Below are 22,763 nucleotides of genomic sequence, written 5' to 3' on the forward strand. Positions count from 1 at the left end.
AGTTATTAAAAACTATTATAGACAGTGTATAATATATTAATTACCATATCAATTTACTATATATTTATTGAGCACAAATAAGAACAAGTATGTAGATAACGAGTGTTAGCTTAACTTTTTGTGACTAAAAATAGTTTTTTTAATATTACATTAAATAATTTTTAAAATTCGTGAATATTTCAGATATCGATGAAATATGTCGTCAAGGTAAATACGGGTTTTAGTCCCGTGGCAGAAACCTTAACGAGATCGAGTAACAACTATATCTTAAATATAACAGATGTTTGTTAAAATACGTTCATAGCATATATATATTTTTTGATGTTGTTTTAAAAATCATTTATGTTGAATAATTTAACTTAAAACGCAACTGAAAAAAAAACTATTTCCTAAATTTTTCATCAAGGGAAATGTTTTTGCTCATAACATATGTTTTGAACCTTATTTATATTTATAATCTTTTTAAATATGTTTATATTATTCTTAGAAACGGGAAAAATATCGACAACACATTTTCCAGTAAATAATTTATAGTAGGAAGTGAGTGATTGAGACTAATAAAATGTATTAAATAAATAATTATATGAATTATATATATAATAGAGCACAGTTTAGTCGAGCACACGGATATAGTGATGACAGCATTATATATATACATATATATATACACAATATAATACCTAATACAAGTTCCTAGTTATAAGACGCTTTTAAAACGTTAAATATCAGTAACATTCACTATTGTTATACTCGCGTATAGTATACATACATAGCTGTATGATGCGGATCCACTATTAGAAACCAGTTTAGCTTTATGATAGATAAAAACTATTAAAGAGTATATTTTACTGTAGTAATTTCAGTTATCTCGAATAAAATGTTCTTAAGATATTACCTGTGAATTAGTTAGAGACAGACACGCACTTGAGCATTTTTTTTTTTCAAGCAGAACATTTTTTGGAAGATTCTTAAGGGACCTGAAAGGATGTAAAGTGCTGTATAAAAGTGATTATTGATGTTATTGCTAGATTTTTGTTAGATTTGGCTGTGTAAGCTTTCTTTGATTTGTACCAAGTATACATACTTTAAAAAATATGTATTTATACAGCCATACTTCACTATAACTACTCTTATAAGATAGCCGTTTCAAACTTAATCAAAAGTTGAATGAAAATAAAAAATATATGTATTTATTCTTAACACCGAAGTGACCTTTTGTTATAAAGCAGGTTGTATTGACCATTTTAAATCATGTCAAGCTGAAATCTCATAGAAATCTCATTTAAAGTTTAAGATATCATGACTTCCAAAATAATTAAAAAAATATGTTTATTAAAATTATTTATCATCGAAACAAGTGACATTGTTGATTATTTTATTCTTAGTATTTTAGAAATGTGATGTACTGGGGGTTCCCCGTACAAAGGGATTCCGATAAGCGTCAAATAAAGATGATTCATTGCACCCTAAAAAATATTAACAAATTTCGTTATAGCTATAGATTATTTCTTAGGAAGGGATTTTTTTTTTTGTTATTTTTTATAATTTTTATGACCATTCAATTGTTCTACGTGGCAATGAACCAAATTATGTGTCAGATAGTTTAGTAATTTACAATAAACGTGCTATGAAATGTAATTGTAGTTAGTTGGAGGGGATTTAATAAATGTTAAAGAAAATGACTAATGTGAATTAGTCTCTTCCATAGTAATTACGAAGGAACGTGCTTTGAAAATATTTCAACGGAACTTAAAGTATTAGTGACTTAAGAATATATGTATAAGGTCATACCTCGAATTTCCTAGTGCTTTTGTTAGTTTACAATAATTTGATTAACAAACCTCTTAAAGTATTTACTGTATGCACTATAATACATACGTCATTTCATTTTATGCTCTGGCATGAAGTCACAGATTAACAAAGACAAAGGTATTTTTTTTTACTAATTTAATGATGAAACGTCCTGCTTGTGAATAAAACTAATGAAGGGTTTTCCTTATTGCTCATACGCTTTATGAGTTATGACACGTTATTTTCGAGGAAAACCGGGATATAAAGAATTTAATTTTTTTTTAAAGATTCAATATTGAAAATGTCAGGTTATATGTTGTAGAATAAATAATAATAAAATGCTTTTGTTCATAAAGTATTATAAAGCAGCGGATAAGAAAAAGATAAAAAATAATGTGAATTCTTATATGACTAACGCATCAATGGTAATAAAATACAAAATATCGATAACAATTTCAAGTGTTATGATAGACTCGGTTTGTGTTTATATTTCCAAATCCCTGGGCGTTACCGACGTATTCACGTGCCGGTCACGAGTTGGCAGGAACTGGATTCTGTGGAATTTTACTATTTGGAATATATATTATACATAAATATTGTTAAATTGTTTCTAAAGTTGAATTCCGCTGAGAAAAAGAACCGATCGATGATCGCAATTTTAAATTTGGTCCGAAATCTTATTGGATTTTTCATTTGTTACAGTTTTTGAGATGCTGGTCTGTGCACGTCAGTGTGCACGCAGAAAATCATTAATCCTAACGTTTGGGGAGTTTTGCGTTTTCGCCGCTGAACTACGACGCTGTTCCAGACAAACAAGACAGTATGTATAAATATACGTATTTGAATACTAAACAGCGACATATTTACGTGCTAACCTTATTTGGTTTGTCACAAATTTAACTCTTCGATTAGATCATCGCATAAATATATCGTTACGTTCAGGTGACTTTAATGACTGCTTATAATTACCTTGATATAAGAAGCACTTGAACGACGTGCGCATAGAAACTTGGCAGTAAAACGGAATTCTAAACGTCGAACCGATGTAATGGTCTTATGTTATCGTAAAAATATCAATTATAACTAAGTGCGATCGTAATTAGAGTCCTCTGTGTCCGTTTCCGGTTCGTTTTCGGACAGTTTAATTCCGTCGATGACGTTAACGGCAGTTGTAACAGTCAGCGTACTAGAACCAAGCAGCGTTCCAGCGGTTGCCGCAGCGTTCGCGTGCGTTGACCCATGAATGTCGCGTAAAATGTTGGTCATGCACCGAATCGTGGTTGTAACAACTTGCAGTCATAATCTCTATTAGTTACAATATATGATGGCCAAAATTAAACTTATTCTGTCTCATAACTGTAAGTTAATTTATGTATTTTGTTAACAGAACATCGAACAAACCGGATTCGCCCGTGAGGAATCTAGACAAAGAACTACGGGATAAAGAAGCTATATGCAAATATGTTAACGGTAAGAACAATTTTCATATAACCATTCTATATTCATCCTACGGCAAGTTGGCAAGCTGCCTCTGAACGGCTTTGTTATGCCGACACATTATTTTTGGTAAACACTGTTTGTCATATCCTTTGATGACACTTATCATTTATATATAAGAAAGTTCGTTGACAGTTCCTCCGCCTACGTGAGATATGAGTGGTATTATAGTTAATTAGTAATATTGTTCGGTAGGTATTGAATATTTATGTGACGTAATATTCATATATGTTAATCGTCTCGGAGGAGTTAGACCTGTGCTAACATGATGCACGTTGACTGACTTTCCGCACGGTACTAATCCAGAAATACTCTACCATCCCTGATCCGGTAGCGGTCAAACGTAAGTTCAGTGTCGCGAGTTAATGGTCAGGTTTTATTGTTTATGACAAATAATTATATTTAGTTAATAATAACATTTTATCTAGAAATTTTAACGTTTGTTAGGTTAGGACCAAAGTCTAAATTGACTTTAATCTGATAGAAATAAATTTGTCCGTTAGTTATAAAGGATTGTAAGGAATATTATCTTCCAAACACATCTTTCATGACATTGCTTATTATGAAAGAATTCGTCCCAAAACTTCCAATGATTATATTTTTGCTGTCTAAGGCATTTATATAGATAAAAGACAGTTATCAAGTAAATGTATTATATACGTTTGAAAATATTTCATGTAACCGTGGCATGATTTTCTGTCATCCATTATAGTGAAAGCTTCACTCGCAGTATGTATCGGAAAGTTTATAAAGTTAAAAGTTCAATAATCAACAGTTCTCGTTATACATCAGTTGTATTATCAAAGTCACAAATCAAATATATTACTTTATGTCTGATATATGATTTATTAACGCTGAAACTAATTGTAAAACGATTAACGTTATAAGGAGCGTTTTCTATAGCGAAAGGGAGCAGGCTGTTATACACTTTGATTAATTGACTAACTTGATCCGTTACTGGCCTTAAAGTTGCATATTACGATAAAATAAGGTTACAGTTTTATTATTGATTCATCTGAATACCTTGATGGAAATGGTTCGTATGATATCACTAGCTTCCTCCGCCAGCTATGTCCGTGATTGTATTATGTATTTTATGACTATATCCAATCTACTATGTCCAACTATGCCATAAACTTTAGTCACGGCTAAGCCAGAGTATACATTGTGAAATAATCAATCAATAAACTTATTTGTCGTAGTTTCTATTTTTCTTATAATTTTCATCTATCCTAATGGCATTGATATAATATATTATATACGTCAATTTTTGTATAATGTATATTAAATATTATAAGAAATAGAGCTACAATAACTTTGTATGTTAGTGAGTAACATTAATGTAATCCAGTGTAGTAGGAACAATTATCAGAGACATTGGAATTTAAATTGGCCGCAGGGAATCTCTTAATTTACGTCATCGTGCGGCGCATCTTTGTTTATTTAATAGTTTCGCTTGTTTTCAAGACCACAGTCGCCATAAAAATGTCGTCACTTAATTGTAAGTGCCTTAAAGAGTTGTACATGATTTTATCATTTTAACCGGTTTTACCTTGTATATAGAAAATTTTAATTGCCTTACGCTATTGTTACAATAGAGAAGTTTAAGGTAGTATTTGGTCAACCTTTATTCAACCTATAAGAAAAACAGAATACACTCGAAAAACAAATTATTATTCAGTAAGTGACCGCCATCTTTAAATCCATGACGATTTCGCATTGATCGCACGAGACTCACGTCCCAGACGGTCTGACATACCGGCGCCGACTCCGTATGGGAACGCACAGATTATAACTCGTTCTAGATTAACATATATATAATCCTTTCACCCACATTTGAATAAGTTAAATAAAATACTATCATTGCAGAAAGAGGCGATAATGACCGTAAGGTATGTTCAAATCAAGAAATGATCGAACACCTCTAATTGCATATTCGTGTATCATTTTATGGTCGTATAAAATTAATTGGTTTCGAATATAAAAATTAACACACCTAAAATTTTTACGTGTGGCAACACAGGTTGATAATGATAGCGATGACTCATTGTTTTATTAATTCACATAATTTACATGATTTCCTTAAATGCCTAAATAAAAAAAAATATCTCTTAAATCAGTTCCGGATCTTATTCTTGTTATTCCTTATCTGATATTCCGAGTATTTTAATAGGAAGTGAATAATAAAAAAATAAATATTAAGAAACTTAAAAGGAACTGTTCCTTTTTCGTCTCCTTTTAGTAGATCAGTTACGAGAGACGCCTATGTGTAATACTGTTCTTAAAACATTAGTCATTATAGTTAACACAAACTCAACGTTCGGTATGACAGTTAGTAATTCTGAAACAATGTGAATCTCACCCTACATTTCCGCATAATCCCGCTACATAAAAGTAAACATACTTAAATAAACGTCTGCCGCGACCTTCCTGGCTGTTCCGTACAAACTATAAACAGAGCACGGAAACGCTGCGATGTTAACTAAATCAAATCTAATTATATTTAATGTTGATAAATGACGTTTATTGTTATATTGAACGCGACCTTTCAATATAAATAAACTCTCATAATAGTTGTATTCAATTTCTGTCTTTTAAATTATTTATATGGTTTCTAAGACGTTTGCCCTGTTCTTGTTGGACGATACCGTCTTCAAACCCTCGTCAAATATGTCGTGATTAAAATATACATACGTTTTACCTTTTTTCTGATACATTTTGTTATTCCTAAAGCGGACTTATGCACAAACACACTGTGTGTATAAAAATAGCTCTATAAAAATTAATTATATTTAAGATTGAATGTAATTTTAACCTTAAATTACGGAAGGGTAAGGTAAAATAAGATCACTTGAACATTATATACTTTTATATATTAACTACATTAAAATAAATGGAATAGATCTCAGTGGAATGATTTTTATTAAGTAATGAGATTGCAACCTTAATTGTTTTCTATTTTTGTTTCCGCATTGCTTAAATTAAAAGATAGTATAAATGTTAAATATTTATAACAAATTCTTAGTATCGTCATTATAACAAATTGTATTGTAATCGAAATTTATGACGTCATCGAACGAAAAGTAATCAATTAAGGGCACCGTTAAAGTCGAAGGCAATAAATAATTTCTAGAAAAATAATTCTATATACAATCTACATTACTTGAGATACCTTTTTTTATTCGGTACAAAAATTATGAAACGATCTTTTGATGTGTGATATGAGTGCAATTTATAATGATAGTCTATGTGTGAATCGGTAACGGATTAATAAGATAATGAGCTGATGTTATGGTGTGTATGATTATTATCGTCATAATGATTGTGTGTCATGTTTTGTATAGAAATAACGGAATATTTTAAAATGCGGAATTGGCTGTTTGTCGGAGTCGGACGTAGAGTTGGCTGTGTACTGTGGACGTTAGTTGGCCGTCGACCGTCCGCCGGGAGAGCGCGCCGCGACGCGATTGTCCACACACAAACGGAGCCATGCCGCCAACCACCATGATAGTACCCTGTGCGTCCGGAATAATCGTAAAAGTTTTATTATTTAATTAAAACAATAAATACAACCAATGTGTTATGTTCGTGATGTGATTATACATTCGTCCGTTCATTCATTCGGTTCGAGTACATTTACTACAGCAAAATATGTACACAATTATAAGTGCGCGGGCGTATGGAGTAAGGGATGTTGATAGTTTGTTGGTCACGCGTTAGTGTTTACGTTCATGTGATGCTGTTGTATGTTGTTACTCAATTGGATAGTGCGTCGACGTTTTGAGATATCTTTGTTATTAAACTAGTTAAACTCTAGATCATACCGTCTGTTATGTGAGTCTGTGTTCAATAGATTGTGTTTGATTTTATTCCAACTTGTTTTTCTATTGGCATCCTGCTTTCTGTTGTATTCGTTAGCGATCAGTATCGTGTAGGTGTCGCGGTAGGTAAGGAATTCGCGACGTGTTGGCCGATGCTCCATCATTAGCTTTGGGCGCCAGGTTAAACTGACCACACGCGTTAAAAGTACACTTTCTAAATTAAGGAGTATTGTAACATTACTCACAACTATTTTTAGCAACCCAAATACATTTATGTGTCTTCCGGGTGATGTTTTACGGTGTTAGATTTTTTTTATGGAAATATATTTATAAATCTCATTCTGTACAAAAACCATAACGTAAATAATGTATTTATCCTTTTTAACATTACACAAAATTTACACGGATTAAATAGTCTGTTGAACTTTATAATCTATATATATATATATATATATTGGTCAGAGTTTGACCATAGAATAATAATTTCTTACAGCTGATCTTTAGTACTTTAATAATATCCTATACATATGGCGAGTTATTACATACGATAGAAGATATTTAAATTTATCCATAAACAATAATGAACAATAGTCATTTGCAAGACAATCCCCCTTATCATATGACTATAAATGGCAGTATTCACTAGTGACGTAGATTCTACGTTAGACACGTAGTCGTAACGTTGAAAAGCGTGGGTTGTAAATACTCCCACACGTGAATTAATAGCAACAGATATATATTCTTTGGATATGTTTATCTAATGACAATATTTTTTTATTACAATACAATATTTGCTGCAAAATTTGTTTAAAATTCATATAATTGTTTCTTATATCAGAGCTTAGTATTTTTTTAACATAACATTACATTAAATATTTGTCACTAAATTACTTTTCGTCTTTTCAAGGATAGTTTTACCTTATGACCTTATACAAAACATGACTTTGTTATGTTTAAAAATGAAGGACTATTGTTGAGATACGATCAGTTTGAATTCAGTTAAGAGAAATACAATGTCAATAAAGAAAGCTGTATTTGCAAAGGGAACTTAATTAGAGCATTATAAGTGAAAAAAAAGTCCATGATATATTTTGTACAGTAAGAAAGTCAATATCTACCCACCCTGTATTTTGTTCTGTGATTTCACAGTCGTGAACAGCTGTTTTGTTGATGTAAGAAATTAATGTATTGTGCTTATTTGTCACCGAGCGTTTAATATGGAGGTCCTGCAGCTATTAAAAATTATATTGTTTGTTGGAAATATAGATGATGTCAGTGAAGAGGTCGTTGACCTCACGTGTACGTTGCATGAGGTGCAATTATTAACTGTGGAATTTAAAAATGACATAACATCTAAGTTTCCAGGGATCGATGTTACATTCACATTAAATACAAAGAAATTCGACGATAGTTATTAGAATGATATAATTTTTATCATACCGTAATACAGATATGAGATAACTTTCAACACAAATGCTACATATATACGAATATCTTGAACCTCTACTCAATTCATTGCGGGATTTGAAAAATCATTGTAATAGAGAGACCTGTCTTTTATATTATTATGCCAGATATGTATATGAAAGATTTTATGTCAGGTATTAATATTGTCAGATTAAAGCGGCGTCTCTAACAGAAAAATGGTAGAAAGTTTCAAGCAATCCGTTCACATATCTATAATATTATGAAAGTTATTAAAAGAAATAATTACGTCTCATATTTTCTATACGGAATAAAATAGTTTTATGTTTATAGAAATAGATAATAGCGTGGATTAACATGTAATGGTATGTCGCAGGCAGCGAGGCGTCGCCACCTCCTTGCGAGGTGTTCCTCGGGGGATCCTGCAACCCCACAACTTGGCGGTCAGACATCGCTATACCGATGCTCAAGAAGATGGGCATCACGTATTTCAATCCAGTAAGTATACCGACAGCTAACGTTGAAATAATCTATCTAATATATATGATTGAGCTTTTTACACTTCCGATATTCAGAGTTTGATTATTTTAATAATCTAGTCTTTCAGAGATTATTATCATTACCAATCAAAGTTATCTCCTTCATAGATTTTGATTTTAAATACTTTTCAATTCAAAAACCAGCAACATTACGGCGGTGACAATTCTGAATATTTATGAGCTCAGCGACATTCCTTTACTGGTTGTCGACTAAAAAATGTTGTAGGCGAATAGAGACAATAAATTGTTGCCTACATTATATCTGTTAACACAATATATTGTGTTTATATAAAGCGATAGTGCATGTCCTCTATGTACACTTCTAAGTAATAAACGTGATTATATGAGAGGTTTAGAGTCAATTGATATAACACGTATGATTTATGAATCTAAGAGATAATTTAATATCTTCAGTCGAAGTTACAGCTTCAGTTCTGAAGTTCTGTGTACATTATCCGTGTATATTTCGTACTTTTTTGATGAGAAACGTTTATAAATGAATAAAATATTACGATTTATAGCAGTCATATTGAATATATTATTCAAAATCAATAGTTTCTTCATGTGAAGAACAATTCAGCTGATTTTCATTATATAAAGAAAGAATATAGCCACCGAAAAAGTGTAGTACATTAGTTATAAATTACATTACATTACACGAAATATAGTAAACAAAACCACGAATTAGATATTATATCCACTAATTGAGACACAAGCGGGAATATCAAGAAGTGAATAAAAATAATGAGTATCTTTCAAACGTGCAGCAAGTAGAGGACTGGTCGACGGAGCTGATAGAGGTAGAACATCGTGCGAAGGCGGAGGCGAGAGCGTTACTGTTCGTGTTGGACAGCGAGACGAGGGCTGTGGCGGCCAGCGTAGAGGCAGCACACCTCGCTGCCGCGCCCAGAGACCTCCTGCTGGTGTTGAGGCCCTACTCCAGACATCAGACTATAGGACGAGAGACTATATCGGATCTGTTAGTTGAATACGTTTATATTGACATTGCTTTGAATCAACAACGAACAGAAAAAAAAAATAATAAATGACATATTAAATGTGAAAAACAGTTGTGGTTGAACATTCACAGATTTCAATGCAAATACGTCGTTGATATGTATGATATAGTTTTCTGAATGAGGTTCATATTTCAGGGAATACGTAGAGCTGTCTCGAGCCCGAGCCACATTACAAGAGGCTGTAGAGCGGCGCGGTCTGCCGGCCTTCACAGATATTCCGGCGGCGCTGCGGTGCGCGGGCGCAGTGCTTCGCGGCGCCCGTACGCACCCCCGACACTCGTTGGGCCACACAATCCTACGGTTGAAACGCGCGTACGATGCAGCCGGCGGTAGAAACGCTCGTCTGCCGCGCTCTAGAGCAGTCGACGCTCTTAAGGAGGCGACTCGAACGCCGCGTGACGTCGCCGAGCGCTGCTTACCGCCTAATGCTACCACTGTGGACTTTGAAACGTTCTGTGCCGCTGTTGCCGAATTAGCCTCTGATAATGGTAAGACTATTAACTTATACTAACTCTAAATCTCTTGGTTTCAGGATTAACAAATGAACTTATAAACGTGGAACTTTCTTATTTTGGAGTTCCAAATATCCGCTTTCCAGGAACATTAGTGACATTTGTTATCAATATCGACTCGTTCATGATTATTAGCAAACATCGATCTAAATAATAATTATTTGTGTATTATTAATAAGTAGTTTGTTGGTTTCCGGTCTGTACGTTGGTGTAAAGCTGTGTTTGTTAAAGGACCCCATACACCGCGCTCGCCGTCCGTGTCGAGCGTCGCCTCGCGTGTCCGCCGCGCGTTCCGCTCGCTCCGTGATTTACTAACGTCATCTACTTTGACGTCTGGTGCGTTTGCACGACGCGCTTAAAATACTACAAGACTTCCTATGCGTACCGTTACCTTTAAAACGCCTCAAATAAAAAAAAAACCCTCTTCCTTAACGTTCTTTTTTCAAATATTATTTATAATTTGCCCGAGTAAATTCTAATTCGCTTTGTCTATTTGCTGTCAAACATAATATATACCTACTACATATAACCTAGTTTTTAATTGTAATATTTTAATTTTTATCGGTCATTAGCTTAATTCGATAAATATATGTATATGTATTATTTGTACAAAACTTCGATTTGGATAAAATGTATCACAGATTTAATTAATAATATTATAACTAATTATCGATATTATAATAAGACGTCATATAAAGTTGTAGAATCTAGATGCTATCTAGATAAGATAAGTTATATAATAAACAAACAAAGCATTTTTTCCACCCTCAACGTTACGCTCAGGAAGTTATCGTCAATCATTCTTGTAAATATTTCACGCAATTTCCCTTTTGTTTTAAAATGTTGTCGTCGTCTTGTTTCGCTTATATGTTAAGTTGCGTAACAGCATCGGCTAACGTTATATCGTTTCGGGCTTTCATTCGATAAATTGAGTTTTCGTGTATATTTTGTTTCGCTTTTCAGATTTTTTTTAATATAAACCAATAATATTTTTATTTTAAGTAACAGTGTTTGCTTTGTATTATAGTTTATTGATTTAAAGTAACCGGCATAATTTACAAGACAGGAATAATTTTTTTAATTAATCCTATTTATATATATTTATGTGATTTATTGTGTTACCAGATTACCGTAACGGTCAAGAGGAACGTTCAGATCGCCCTGAAGCGAGCAGCTCGGAGAGGTCCCGCGAGAATGGACTTAGGGTTCACAACGCCCGGTTGAGGGCCTACGGGCAGAAACTATCTCTATATATACCTAAGGTGACTTACGATATATATATATATTAGAAAATATAAAATAATTTCTATCAAATAGATAATTGAATGTGTTATTAAAATGTGTATTAATTTCAGAATGTCAGTCGTACGGAGGAGGGGTCAGCTCCCAAGTCTGGTGATTCAGTGTTAACGCCGGGCACGGAGCGCCGCCTCGAGCGTCTGCCCTCCATGGTGGCGCACACGCACGACGTCTACCTAGGAGGAAACTTCCCGGTAAGCATGGTTTTGTTTCTATACTAATCTTCCAGAAAAATATTTTTTCTTATGGTAATGTAACGTATCAGAAGAATTGTTTATTTAAAAACTTGTGAAAGTGAATATTTATATCATATAATTCAGTCACTTAATTTCTTATATAATGGCCTCCATTAAGTTAATGTACATTTTTCATATATTTTTACTCATTAAAAATACTTCACTAGACTACGATTATTTTGGTTATCGTTAGTACTTTCCGACCTTATTCAATATAAATGTCATCCGTTAGTTTCCAATAAACCGATGTTTTTATGGTCTTTCTTAAACCGCGTCCAGTAATACCGGGCCATATTCGTACAGTTTTATTGATCCTACTCGTGTTATTGACCTACAAACGTTATTGTCGGCGATAACCTCAATGCCGCTCCAACGCTAAGACTTTCAAATGAAACGATGTCATGCGCGATATTTTCTTCGCTGTTTGGGACGCGTTCGAATTTTAAATTGCGAAAAATGCAAGGGCTCCATCTGTATGAATAGTGTAAGTAGTATTGTGAATTGATATAGGAGATAATGATCTGTTAAGCGACGGGACGGTCCTCAGTAGTCAGTAGAATGGTCTCCGGTTAGCATACAATGCGTTCAATTTCTTAGAATGTTAGCATAATGCGTTCAAACAAGCCCAGTTTAATCAGTTAGTGGGACCGTCGTATGTCGTATTGTTCATTTTACGGATGTTTATAATTTTTGTAGTTCGTGTTGTTGTCTGTTCGACCGTGGTATCGAACAATTTGTTCGTAATTTATATTTATGGTAATTGTTGCTGTGAATGTTTACACGTTTGTTCGGTATTTCTGATGTTCTGTTCTTGTAACAGACAAAGGAATGCTATTCCTTTTTTTACGTTATGAATTAGCTAAAATAATATAAAATTATATTAAGACCCCCCAACGATAAGCAGATATATTACTGTTGTCTTATGACTTATATCACGATCATTTGTATGATTACAGACGAACAGCACCAGACCAGAGGAGGTGCTCCGCCGCGAAGGTTACACGTACGTGGTCCCGCGAGCTAACGACTACACACGGATGTTCTCAGCACCCGCAAGGCGGACGGCGCCTACCACGGATTCGCCATGCAGGGACAAGAAACCGCGGCCCGACCACGACCACGACCACGATGACCACGGTGACCACGGTGACCACAATCCTGAGAGAACGGAACGACCCTCACCCACCGCCCTCTCGCCGACGGATGTGGTGTTCAGGGAGAAGACTGCTGACGATAGAACAGCTGATCGCTTGAGCGCCTCAGACTTCTATAAAGTGTCGGAGGATATAACACCGCAGCCTTTCAAAGGTTTGTTATTTTGTGTTTATAATATATACAAATATTATATATATATATATATATATATATATATATAATATTTGTAACTGAAGTAATTATATATTGGCAGTACATTTTGTGCCCATGTCACAGATGAAAGAATATAAAAAAGTCATTATGTTAAATAATTATTATATTCCATCCAGGTACATATGATGAGGAGCAGTTGGCTGGGTCTCGAGTGGCGTTGTTCAGCCTGAGCGCGGAGGCGCCGGGGTTTGCGGCCATGGTGTTAGCGGCGCACCACATGGGGCTGCGAGCCAGTAACACTGTACTGCTAGTACAAACCATGGACCGAGATAGAGCGCCCAAGGTATATTGCATTAAAACGCTTAATTATTTAATATATTTCCTGTAATTATTACAATTGTTCATCGCTAAGTACATCTTACATTGTGTTTTGCAGTATGAAGTTATATTATCATTTTTTTTATTTTTTTTTTCTATACAAGTACTTCTATATATTATATAATTCTATATACAAGTAGTCGTATGTAATGTTTTTGGCACCTTCAATCATAACAAGATGTTCATATTACAGTACAGCGAAGCGGCCGTTAAGGACTACAACCGCGGCCGACACTACCTTATAGATCTGGCTCGCCGAGCCGCCGTGCCTGTGTTCGACAACCTGGACGCGGCCATGGCCTGCGTTATAGACAAACTGAGGACCACCAACTAATTATAAACAGCCAGTGACAACCCTAGCGTAATACTGGCACAGATTAAAAAAGTCTAGTTGAAAATCTTACTAGCAATCCTTTACAACTATATATAATATTACATTTCTAAGTTTTATCATAGCATTGGAGCTAGACCATCCCGAGTACTGAGATACGTCTTTACTCGTCATTATTTATTTATTATGATATGTTAGTACATATTAATGAACTGTATCCCGGTCGCTCATACTAAGCCATCACAGGATATACAATTTTTTTAACATAACTATACAAATTTTGTTAGTCTATAAACTAGAACGCTTTAACGAAGAATTCTATGCTCAGTACAAACACCAGTTGGTTGAAGATCGGCCCATATTAATTATATAATAATGTATATGCTATCGCGAATCTCATAAGACTTACGTGAGTCGGGTTCCCCATACGTAACTATAGAATTTGTATCACATCACTACGTAACGGAAACATCACAAGACTATTCAATACCTTGCCGGCATTTCCAACGAGTCTCACACACATGTACTTATATCTCACGAGTTGATAGTTTCGATTTTGGAACACTTTAGTCTAGTACAAACAATCTCTCTTTTACTTCGTCACTCTCTATATCTGTAATGAAAGTGTAGCCAATAATATATAAAGTATGAAAGTAACCGCGTGGAAGATAATGAATAACATTGAGTTCAACAAATCTCTGTGATGAATTTGTTTAGGGAATTATTTTGCTGTATTTTCAATGCATAAGTAGTTTAGCGTGTAATAATAATGTAGGATCTAAATGCAGGCGGAGAATGATAATATTATGTTAACATTTTAGTGAATCTTAACATGACAAATGCACATGTCAGTACAGAGTGAGTGGAGCGCACGTTCAGAAATCCTATGTTATTTACATGGAACGGGAGCTTAAATTGACTGATGTTATATCTTAAAGTGTTGTTTGTCGTACTGTTTAGGATGTATGGTGGGTCTTATAGACAATTCTCTCAAATTGGATCTTTTAAATGTATTGGCATAGTGCTGTTAATTAATATGCGAACATTTACTAAACAAATTCGGATAATGGAAAGTACAAATATGTCTTGCTCATGTAGCAACTAGCGAATATAAAAATATGTTGTAAACGTTATATGGAATAAATTTCTTATGCAAAATTAATCTTTTATCACATTATACTCATTTTTAAATTTAATTTTAATGATTTTTATAGATTTCTAAAAAAATTCATATGCAAAATTTTACTTACGAATATTTGGTCAGGCTTTTAAAGCCGATCCCATACCTTATTTAGGTAGCATAGGTAACATAATATTTCTCTTTAGGATTTAAGTCGCAAAACACTTGACCCACTGTCGCTAAAATATTACAATTTGATATAATCGGCAAATATTATTTGCTAGTCACATTATCCATTAACATTATTAAGTACTCTGTAATATTGTTTGATAGTACAAAAATCTAATTTATAGTGAAAAATATTTCATATATTAATTGTAATTATATGCCATGTACGCTTATTTTAAACTAAAACATCACATGTAAATATAGAAAAATTGTAATTATCACTGTGGTCTTATTAATGATTTCCCCTAATGGTATGTATCATACTTTTATATGTGATTCCTAAAATTTTAGAATTTCATGCAGTGACTTGATATTATAAGTCTGGTATAAGATCATCATCATCAGCCTATCGGAGCCCACTGCTGGGCAAAGGCCTCTTCTCACATAGAGAAGGTAAGAGCATTAATTACCACGCTTGCTCAAGACGAGTTGGCGATTTCAATCTTATAATTTGAAATTATAAGATTAGATTTCCTCACGATGTTTTCCTTCACCGTCTGTCAGTGGTGCCTAAATACTTTTTGAAAGTACATATGACTCGGAAAAGATCACATTGGTACTCGCCAGGTTTCGAACTCATTATAAGATAACTATAATAAAAAAAACTTTTAAGGTGCTTACATCCAAAATTGCTCTACTTAGCTTTAAGTGAATGAAAAGTTTTATATTAGATTTTACTCAGTTTTTTTATAAACAAGAAATAAATACCAGATCTATTTCAGCTATAAATTTTTGCTTATAAATAAGCATGGCAAGGTAACGTCAATCGTCGATTTATTTGTTAATAGATGAAAATTATAATTATTTCTTTTGTTATAAACAGAATGATGAATATGGAAAAATTAAAAAAAAAAGCGGAAAGTAATAAAAACGAAATGTTTATATCATTAACTACATACGATGTAACAAATTATACTAAAACACCGTCATCTTCTGCTTGTCCTTCCTCTGGTTTTGTTCTTTTGTTATTTCCTTCTCTTTCTTTCTCAGCAGATCCAGTTCTCTCTTTTTCTCTGCTATTTGTATGCTAATGCTTCTGTAGCCATTACTCTGTGATGGATACCTTGCTAATGAACCATTTAGCTTAATTATCTCGCATTCAATCCGTTTGCTATCTTCATCCAATTTGAATTTTTCTATGTTCAAATCTTTACTAGATGATTGTTTAACGTCAACCGTTGGTGCTCTTTTTGATTGTTCTGTATCCACATCAACTTTATCACCTAATGTATTGTTTAGGAAATTAAAAACATTCCTTCTCTCCATTTCTTTCTCCCTTTCATAGGCACGTTTACTGCGTTCTTCTTCTCTTTTTTGTAATCTTTTAAGTCTCTTTTCAACCTTCAATAACAAAAATAAATGTTACTATTAAAAAAAAATCTCACATATTACCAATCTCGTACACACTTACCAAAAATGCATCTTTGTCTGAAGCTTTCTGTTTCAATTCCATACACCTATCAAGGGAGGCTGTAGAGGGCATGATGTGAGCCTCAACCGGTAACAAACGGCCATCACTTGCTGCACCCAAGCCTGTGCCCGGGATGTAACCCATTGATAACATAATCTTTGATCCCATGCCCTGAAATAATATATTGTTCAAGCTAAAATAGCCAAAGAAATCTTATTTATAAACTGTTTGTAATGCGTTATGTACTGTTTATTATGATATTGTTAGAAGTCTATAGCATATAAAAAGATTTTAATAGTTTTTAATTTTATAAATTATATCAAATTAAAGATAAATTGAATGGATTAAAAAAAATTTAAACAATCACTTGGTAAATCTTTTTTTTTGTTTCAAGAATTTAAAACATCTAACTGTTAATGTAAAATGTATCTATTTATCTAAAACAAGAAGAGCTTACAAATTTTTAGGTCAAATATACAAGGAAATGAAATTAATACATACTCACTCTAGTATGACGTTCCCACTCCCCCATTGCGGGAGCATTAATATGTAAATTGTCTCCTATCAAATTGGTGTGGTCATCATTTCTTTCGCTACTCTTCAACTCTGGATACTCTGTGTCACTTATACTGTCCGAGTCGGTGTCATTGTCATCTTGAGCTGGAAAGATAATTTATTGTAATACAATATTAATTATAGATTAAAATATTAAATTTTCATACTGTTATTCATATTTTATACACTATAATTAATTTCTATGATAATGAAATTGTGAACTTGGAACAAGATTATGGTAAAATTTATTAAAAGCATTTCGGACACCCTAAATCCTATATTGTAAATAGATGAAAAGCTTTTATAATATGTTTTACTATACTACAGTTTTGATACACAATATTGTATATCAGTTCATTTGTATAACTGTAAACTACCAAGAACTAATCATTAATGACCTGTGAGATGGGATATTATATGACTGTTGTGCCCTGTTCACAGAGGATTTTCTGGATAACTATAGCCTTTATGGCCAGATGTATGATCTATATTGTTTTAAAGCACAATTTATATCTAGTTTGCAGTTTTATAATAAGATGATAATGTTTTTATAAGTTGTGTTTCTATTCAAATTATACATCGGGTGTCTTTAAGGCTAAAGAAAATAGGCTGAGATAGTGCATTCACCACTTGCAACTTTTTTTCACATGCCAACCAGTGGAATGGCAGTCTCGCACTCCACATTATTAACCATATATATGTAATGCAACAAATATCCACAAGCATACATCAATTTCTATAACCTTTATAACATCAATAGGGTTAGTAAGAATTATAGGAGTATTTTTTTTTGATCTACTAACATCCAAGAGGAAAAAAATCTTCAAACTTCAAATGAAATTCATCTGAAACAACTTTTCTTTTCTCTCCAATCTTCCCACCGTGTTCTAGCTTAGCGACACATGTCCTCTTATCTAAATCTACACCAGTTGCTATAGCTCTCTGCCAAAGATGATATTTTTCTGTCGACTTTTTAACTGTGCTCATATCCTGAAATACGAAAAAATATATATTATTATATAGGGCTTATCTTACTTAACATAATGTTATATTTTAAAAGTACTCCAAGGCCTTCAAAATTAAATTTATAAATATAAAATCACCTCATCATCTGGTGGCTTAAGTTTCATTAATATCCTGCTGCCTACTTTTAAGCCTTCGTAGTTTGGTTCAATTGCTTCCTTTAAACTGGATAGTTGAACCAGTTTTCCATGTGAGTACCTGGAAGTATTAGAAAAAAACATGGTTTGCATAAATTCAATAACTATTTAAACATTTATATATATATTTCAGGAATAATCTAAATTATTTTCAAAACTCACCTACATTGTTCATCACTAAATTTGCATTCTCCGTTCAAGAAAAAAGGGCATGGCAACATTTCAGTGTGTGTTGGATGTGTAAAAAGGACCTGAACCTTAAACAACAAAATGATTTCCAATTATTATACTCATGACTATACAATATAAAGCAACTTGTACTCAAAATTATTTAAACTACGCTAAAAGAAACATATTATGTTGTCTATTAAGAATTATAAATGTGCAATTTACTTGTAAGTCACTAAATTGGTCATCCTCTTGCCGAGGCACTACAGATCCCACCATAGCATTGTGTAAGGTGGGTTGACCTCCCCAAGTGTGTGTATGATACACAGAACATTTCATCCCAAGAAGACTAGCCAGTTCATCCTAGAAAATTTTATATACCATTTCAATTACCAATTATAAATTTTTCAAGTATTATAACACACTATATTGGGGCAAAATAGTTACTTCTATATCACTATTTTTGTCCTCTTCTGTAGTGTTTTTGTGGTCTTTAACATTTGATGTATCACTTTCATCCATCTCTTTCTGTAAATAAAATACAGTCTAGAGTGTATACTTTACACAAACAAAAAGAATTTTACAAATTTAAGTATATACCATAAAGAGTGCATATTCTTCATCAAGTCCATTAGATTCTGTTGCATTGTCACATTGATTGTTATCATTTTGTTGTACGTTCATACTTTCCTTAGTAAGACTGATAAGCTCTTGTAGTTCTGATTGCAATACAGAAAGAGATTCGCGTTCATTAGCATCCTGGGTAGCTTGCAGTGCTTGTCTAACGACTGAGAGCTATGAAAAACCATAATGCAAATAGAAAATCAGGAAATTCGAAGCTAATAATCGAAATAAATATAACACAAGAAACTCTTTACTTGGTCTTCATATTGATTTATAGAGGAAGCTAACTCTTCCATCATATAAATATAGCAAGGCTGTACTTATACAAAAATGTTGAACGCTCTTGTCAAAAAACGCAGGTAGTAATTGATTTTTATAATTTTATAAACCATACTACAGTATTATTTTATAATGAATATTTGATAATAAACCATAATATAGTTATTTTATTTCTTTGATAGATGACAGTAAAAAAAGTCCTTTTTTTAATTTTTGAAGTTTTGAGTTCTAGTTTTTGAGGAATACCGGTAATCATTTAAGGTATCTTTCTTAAAATAATATTATTTTTTAATATCATTGTTTATATTTAAAGCAAATTTAAAGAAAAAAGATTCTTTCTACTTTTGATTTCAATATCGTAACGGTTTTCAATAAAAAAAAAAATTTTTAAAGTTCATAAATATTTCCCCCTTCTCTCTTTGATGATCTTTCTATCATATCTTGGGAAAGTAATTTCGACTTTTACTTTCGCAGATCCATTCCCTGAACTCCTTCAACAGGATTATATCGACCGTAACAATGAAAGAGATCTCGATGAAACATCCAGAGGAAAAATATGTCGATTGTATGCTGTATAAGTAAAACTTATCAAGACCAATTTTAAGCAACCCTTTTTATTATTATTATAGTTGAATTTATTTTTTTTGTTATTATATACTGTCTCATTATAGTCTTAGTAGGTATTGTTTATGAAAATATTATTATTATAATAGAATTATTTCTAGAATATAGTCTATAAAATCGATTAAAACAAAATATGTACTTAACGTTTTTTACATAATTATTAGCATGATACTGATACAAACAACCTTTCGTTAATACATTAATATTTGTTTATTATATTAAACACAGTTTCCTAATTCTCAAAGAAGGTTTATATTATACTAAATTGATATAATGAGAAATGAAATATATATATTTTATTAATTTATTACTGCATTCAAGGTTGCTTTCTTAATGACCGTGGCCACTGTATTTTTTATATGAGCGCCAGAATATTCTTCATTATTTTCAAAATTCGCAGCTATAGTTTGGAATGTATCATTCATAAGTTCTTTTAGTTTGTTTTTAAAAATTTTGTTAATCTTTTCGTTTGAAATACTCTCAATTTTTTTTATTAAATCCTTAATTTCTTTATCTTTTATGAGCAGTTCTTCTTTTAATTCATTTATTTCCTGGGACATATTAGTGTCTTCAGTATTTTTAGTTTGAATGTTTTCTTCACATTTCATTGACAATCTTTGAACTTCAGCTCTGAGATGTGATATCTCATCATCTTTGTCTTGACAGTAAGAGCTAACATTAGTTTCAATTTGGCTTTGTACATGTTTTTCTTTAGTACTTACAGTTGAAGGTTCAAATTTATTGCAATCAAAGCCCTTCAATTTTAGAAACTCCTCATACCGTTGTATTTTTGTCTCATATTCACCTAAAAGTTTCAATACAATCTCATTCTGAAATGTTGATGAAGTTTGTTGAAGCGGTTCCATAATTCTGAGATTGTTGACTTTGTCTAATATTAAATCTAATTTGTCTCCCATTTTGTTCATGTTCATTCTTAATTCACAATTAGCTACCCTTTGTTCAGAAATGTGTAAGTCACTTGATTGGATGTTATAAGTTGTTAATGGTACAATTTCCTGATCATTTATAGGCACAATATTGTCTGTATGAGTTACTGGTTTCACAGTAGTTATACTTAAATTTGTATCACTTTTGCATTCTTCTTCATTTATCTTTTTGTCGGTATTCTTTTTTGAGTTTAGTTTTAATGGCTTATGTCTCATTTTTGGCACATTCATACTGTCGTTACTGTCTGACGAATCACTAGTTTGGAATGTTAATTGAGATGGAGGCAAAATAGACTGACCCATAGAAGCCATCCTCTTTAATATTGTCTCTTTAGTTCTTTTGTTTGTCATTGATGAATCTGTATCACTTTCTCTATCTTCAATTAGATTTTTTACTGAGTCCTCTTCTACCTTTTCAGCGACAACATTACTAGGAGTGTCCTCTACAGATTGAATGGAGTTTTTAATGTGAACATTCAAGGGTTTTATGATTTCTATTATTTTATTTACTTCTGGTTGTGTTGCACAGACACTCCAATACCTTTTGTTACTATCATAATATGATATCCTAAAATCTCTGTCTATGTTGAGAGTTACATCAGAAGAGAGGACAAGACAGGATAAAGTAATTTTCTCTGCGTTATATATAACCAGATTGTGAAAACCGGTTTGCGATATCTTCATTATTGCGAATCCCAATTTACCCTTGGAGATGTGAGTGTTATTATACCTAAAACAATCAACTTGACATTAACTTTTAATAACATTATTATGTATTTTGGGGTAGTAGCATCTTTTACCATTCATAGATATGGAAGGCATTTGCATATACACATTGTGCTGGCTTACTTTCTTCAGGCTTAATTTTAGCTTGGGTTGGTAGTGGAGCCACATATTTTAATGAAGTATCGTGTCCACTGTCTACTTCATTACTACTAAAAATTTTTGCTAAAGATGTGCTGAAGAAAAATATAAAATGTTTATTAATATAAATGCAATACCATTAGAAACTGTTGACAATACGTATTTACCTACCTAGATGCCGGAGTAAAATAATCAATATCAACTTCTTCGGTTTCAAGCATCGTGGAACCTAGTTAGTTTCTTATAAACAATACTAAACAACTCAAAGATTGGAAATAGAGAGTATACTTAGTAATTAATTAACATCCCAAAATTAACGTCATTATTTGATAAAATATTAGTTTTTACCAAAGATAATCTAAACAACTTAACTTGAACATGAGTAAGTCTATAAAATCATATCTATTATGCATTACAAATGTTCTATTTGTAATAAATATTAAATAGGGCAAAAATTTGACATATAATAATCGACATCTCTTATTCAATAGTCATAAATAACTACCTATGATATAGTAACAGGTACTTATAATCATAGAATTTTAGACTTTCTTCTCATGAAGTAGTCGTTTTTTTGGGCCAGTCACAAAGTAATTTTTAAAATATTTTGTGAAAATACATTATGTT

The 22,763-nt window shown here is 32.5% G+C and overlaps 3 protein-coding genes across 9 annotated transcripts in view; 1 reads left to right on the forward strand and 2 right to left on the reverse strand.

Moving 5' to 3' along the window:
• LOC116767135 (uncharacterized) overlaps positions 1-15,722 on the forward strand; it is a 36,941-nt gene extending 21,219 nt beyond the window's left edge. For 4 of the 6 annotated variants that reach the window (XM_032657355.2, XM_032657335.2, XM_032657325.2 and 1 more), the window contains 11 exons: positions 2,494-2,611; positions 3,179-3,261; positions 8,911-9,032; positions 9,841-10,052; positions 10,228-10,580; positions 10,836-10,940; positions 11,730-11,866; positions 11,960-12,097; positions 13,096-13,447; positions 13,624-13,790; positions 14,019-15,722. In XM_032657355.2, coding sequence (XP_032513246.2) covers positions 2,494-2,611; positions 3,179-3,261; positions 8,911-9,032; positions 9,841-10,052; positions 10,228-10,580; positions 10,836-10,940; positions 11,730-11,866; positions 11,960-12,097; positions 13,096-13,447; positions 13,624-13,790; positions 14,019-14,159 — 1,928 coding nt within the window. In that variant the 3' untranslated portion in view covers positions 14,160-15,722. Of the gene's footprint in view, positions 1-1,886; positions 1,930-2,493; positions 2,612-3,178; positions 3,262-8,910; positions 9,033-9,840; positions 10,053-10,227; positions 10,581-10,835; positions 10,941-11,729; positions 11,867-11,959; positions 12,098-13,095; positions 13,448-13,623; positions 13,791-14,018 lie in introns of those variants that run through there. The other 2 variants (XM_061526843.1, XM_061526842.1) reach the window with 2 other exon arrangements.
• A 644-nt stretch (positions 15,723-16,366) lies between these two features.
• LOC116767182 (zinc finger CCCH-type with G patch domain-containing protein) lies at positions 16,367-19,817 on the reverse strand. Its single transcript, XM_032657376.2, has 10 exons — positions 19,677-19,817; positions 19,399-19,593; positions 19,246-19,326; positions 19,024-19,161; positions 18,793-18,887; positions 18,574-18,691; positions 18,274-18,460; positions 17,421-17,575; positions 16,916-17,086; positions 16,367-16,845 (listed from the first exon to the last, which is right to left on the reverse strand). The coding sequence occupies exons 1-10, from the start codon at positions 19,719-19,721 to the stop codon at positions 16,420-16,422; spliced, it is 1,611 nt and encodes a 536-aa protein (XP_032513267.2). The 5' UTR covers positions 19,722-19,817; the 3' UTR covers positions 16,367-16,419.
• A 789-nt stretch (positions 19,818-20,606) lies between these two features.
• LOC116767188 (repetitive organellar protein-like) lies at positions 20,607-22,602 on the reverse strand. 2 transcript variants are annotated; one of them, XM_032657390.2, is made up of 3 exons: positions 22,308-22,602; positions 22,073-22,231; positions 20,607-22,002 (listed from the first exon to the last, which is right to left on the reverse strand). In XM_032657390.2, the coding sequence occupies exons 1-3, from the start codon at positions 22,355-22,357 to the stop codon at positions 20,625-20,627; spliced, it is 1,587 nt and encodes a 528-aa protein (XP_032513281.2). In that variant the 5' UTR covers positions 22,358-22,602; the 3' UTR covers positions 20,607-20,624. The 2 variants fall into 2 exon arrangements, with proteins under 2 accessions (XP_032513281.2, XP_061382828.1); XM_061526844.1 differs by having other exon boundaries at positions 22,304-22,602.
• Positions 22,603-22,763: the final 161 nt, after the last annotated feature.

Source organism: Danaus plexippus (genome assembly GCF_018135715.1).
Source record: "Danaus plexippus chromosome 3 unlocalized genomic scaffold, MEX_DaPlex mxdp_30, whole genome shotgun sequence".
In the NCBI taxonomy this organism is placed as follows: Eukaryota; Metazoa; Arthropoda; class Insecta; order Lepidoptera; family Nymphalidae; genus Danaus; species Danaus plexippus.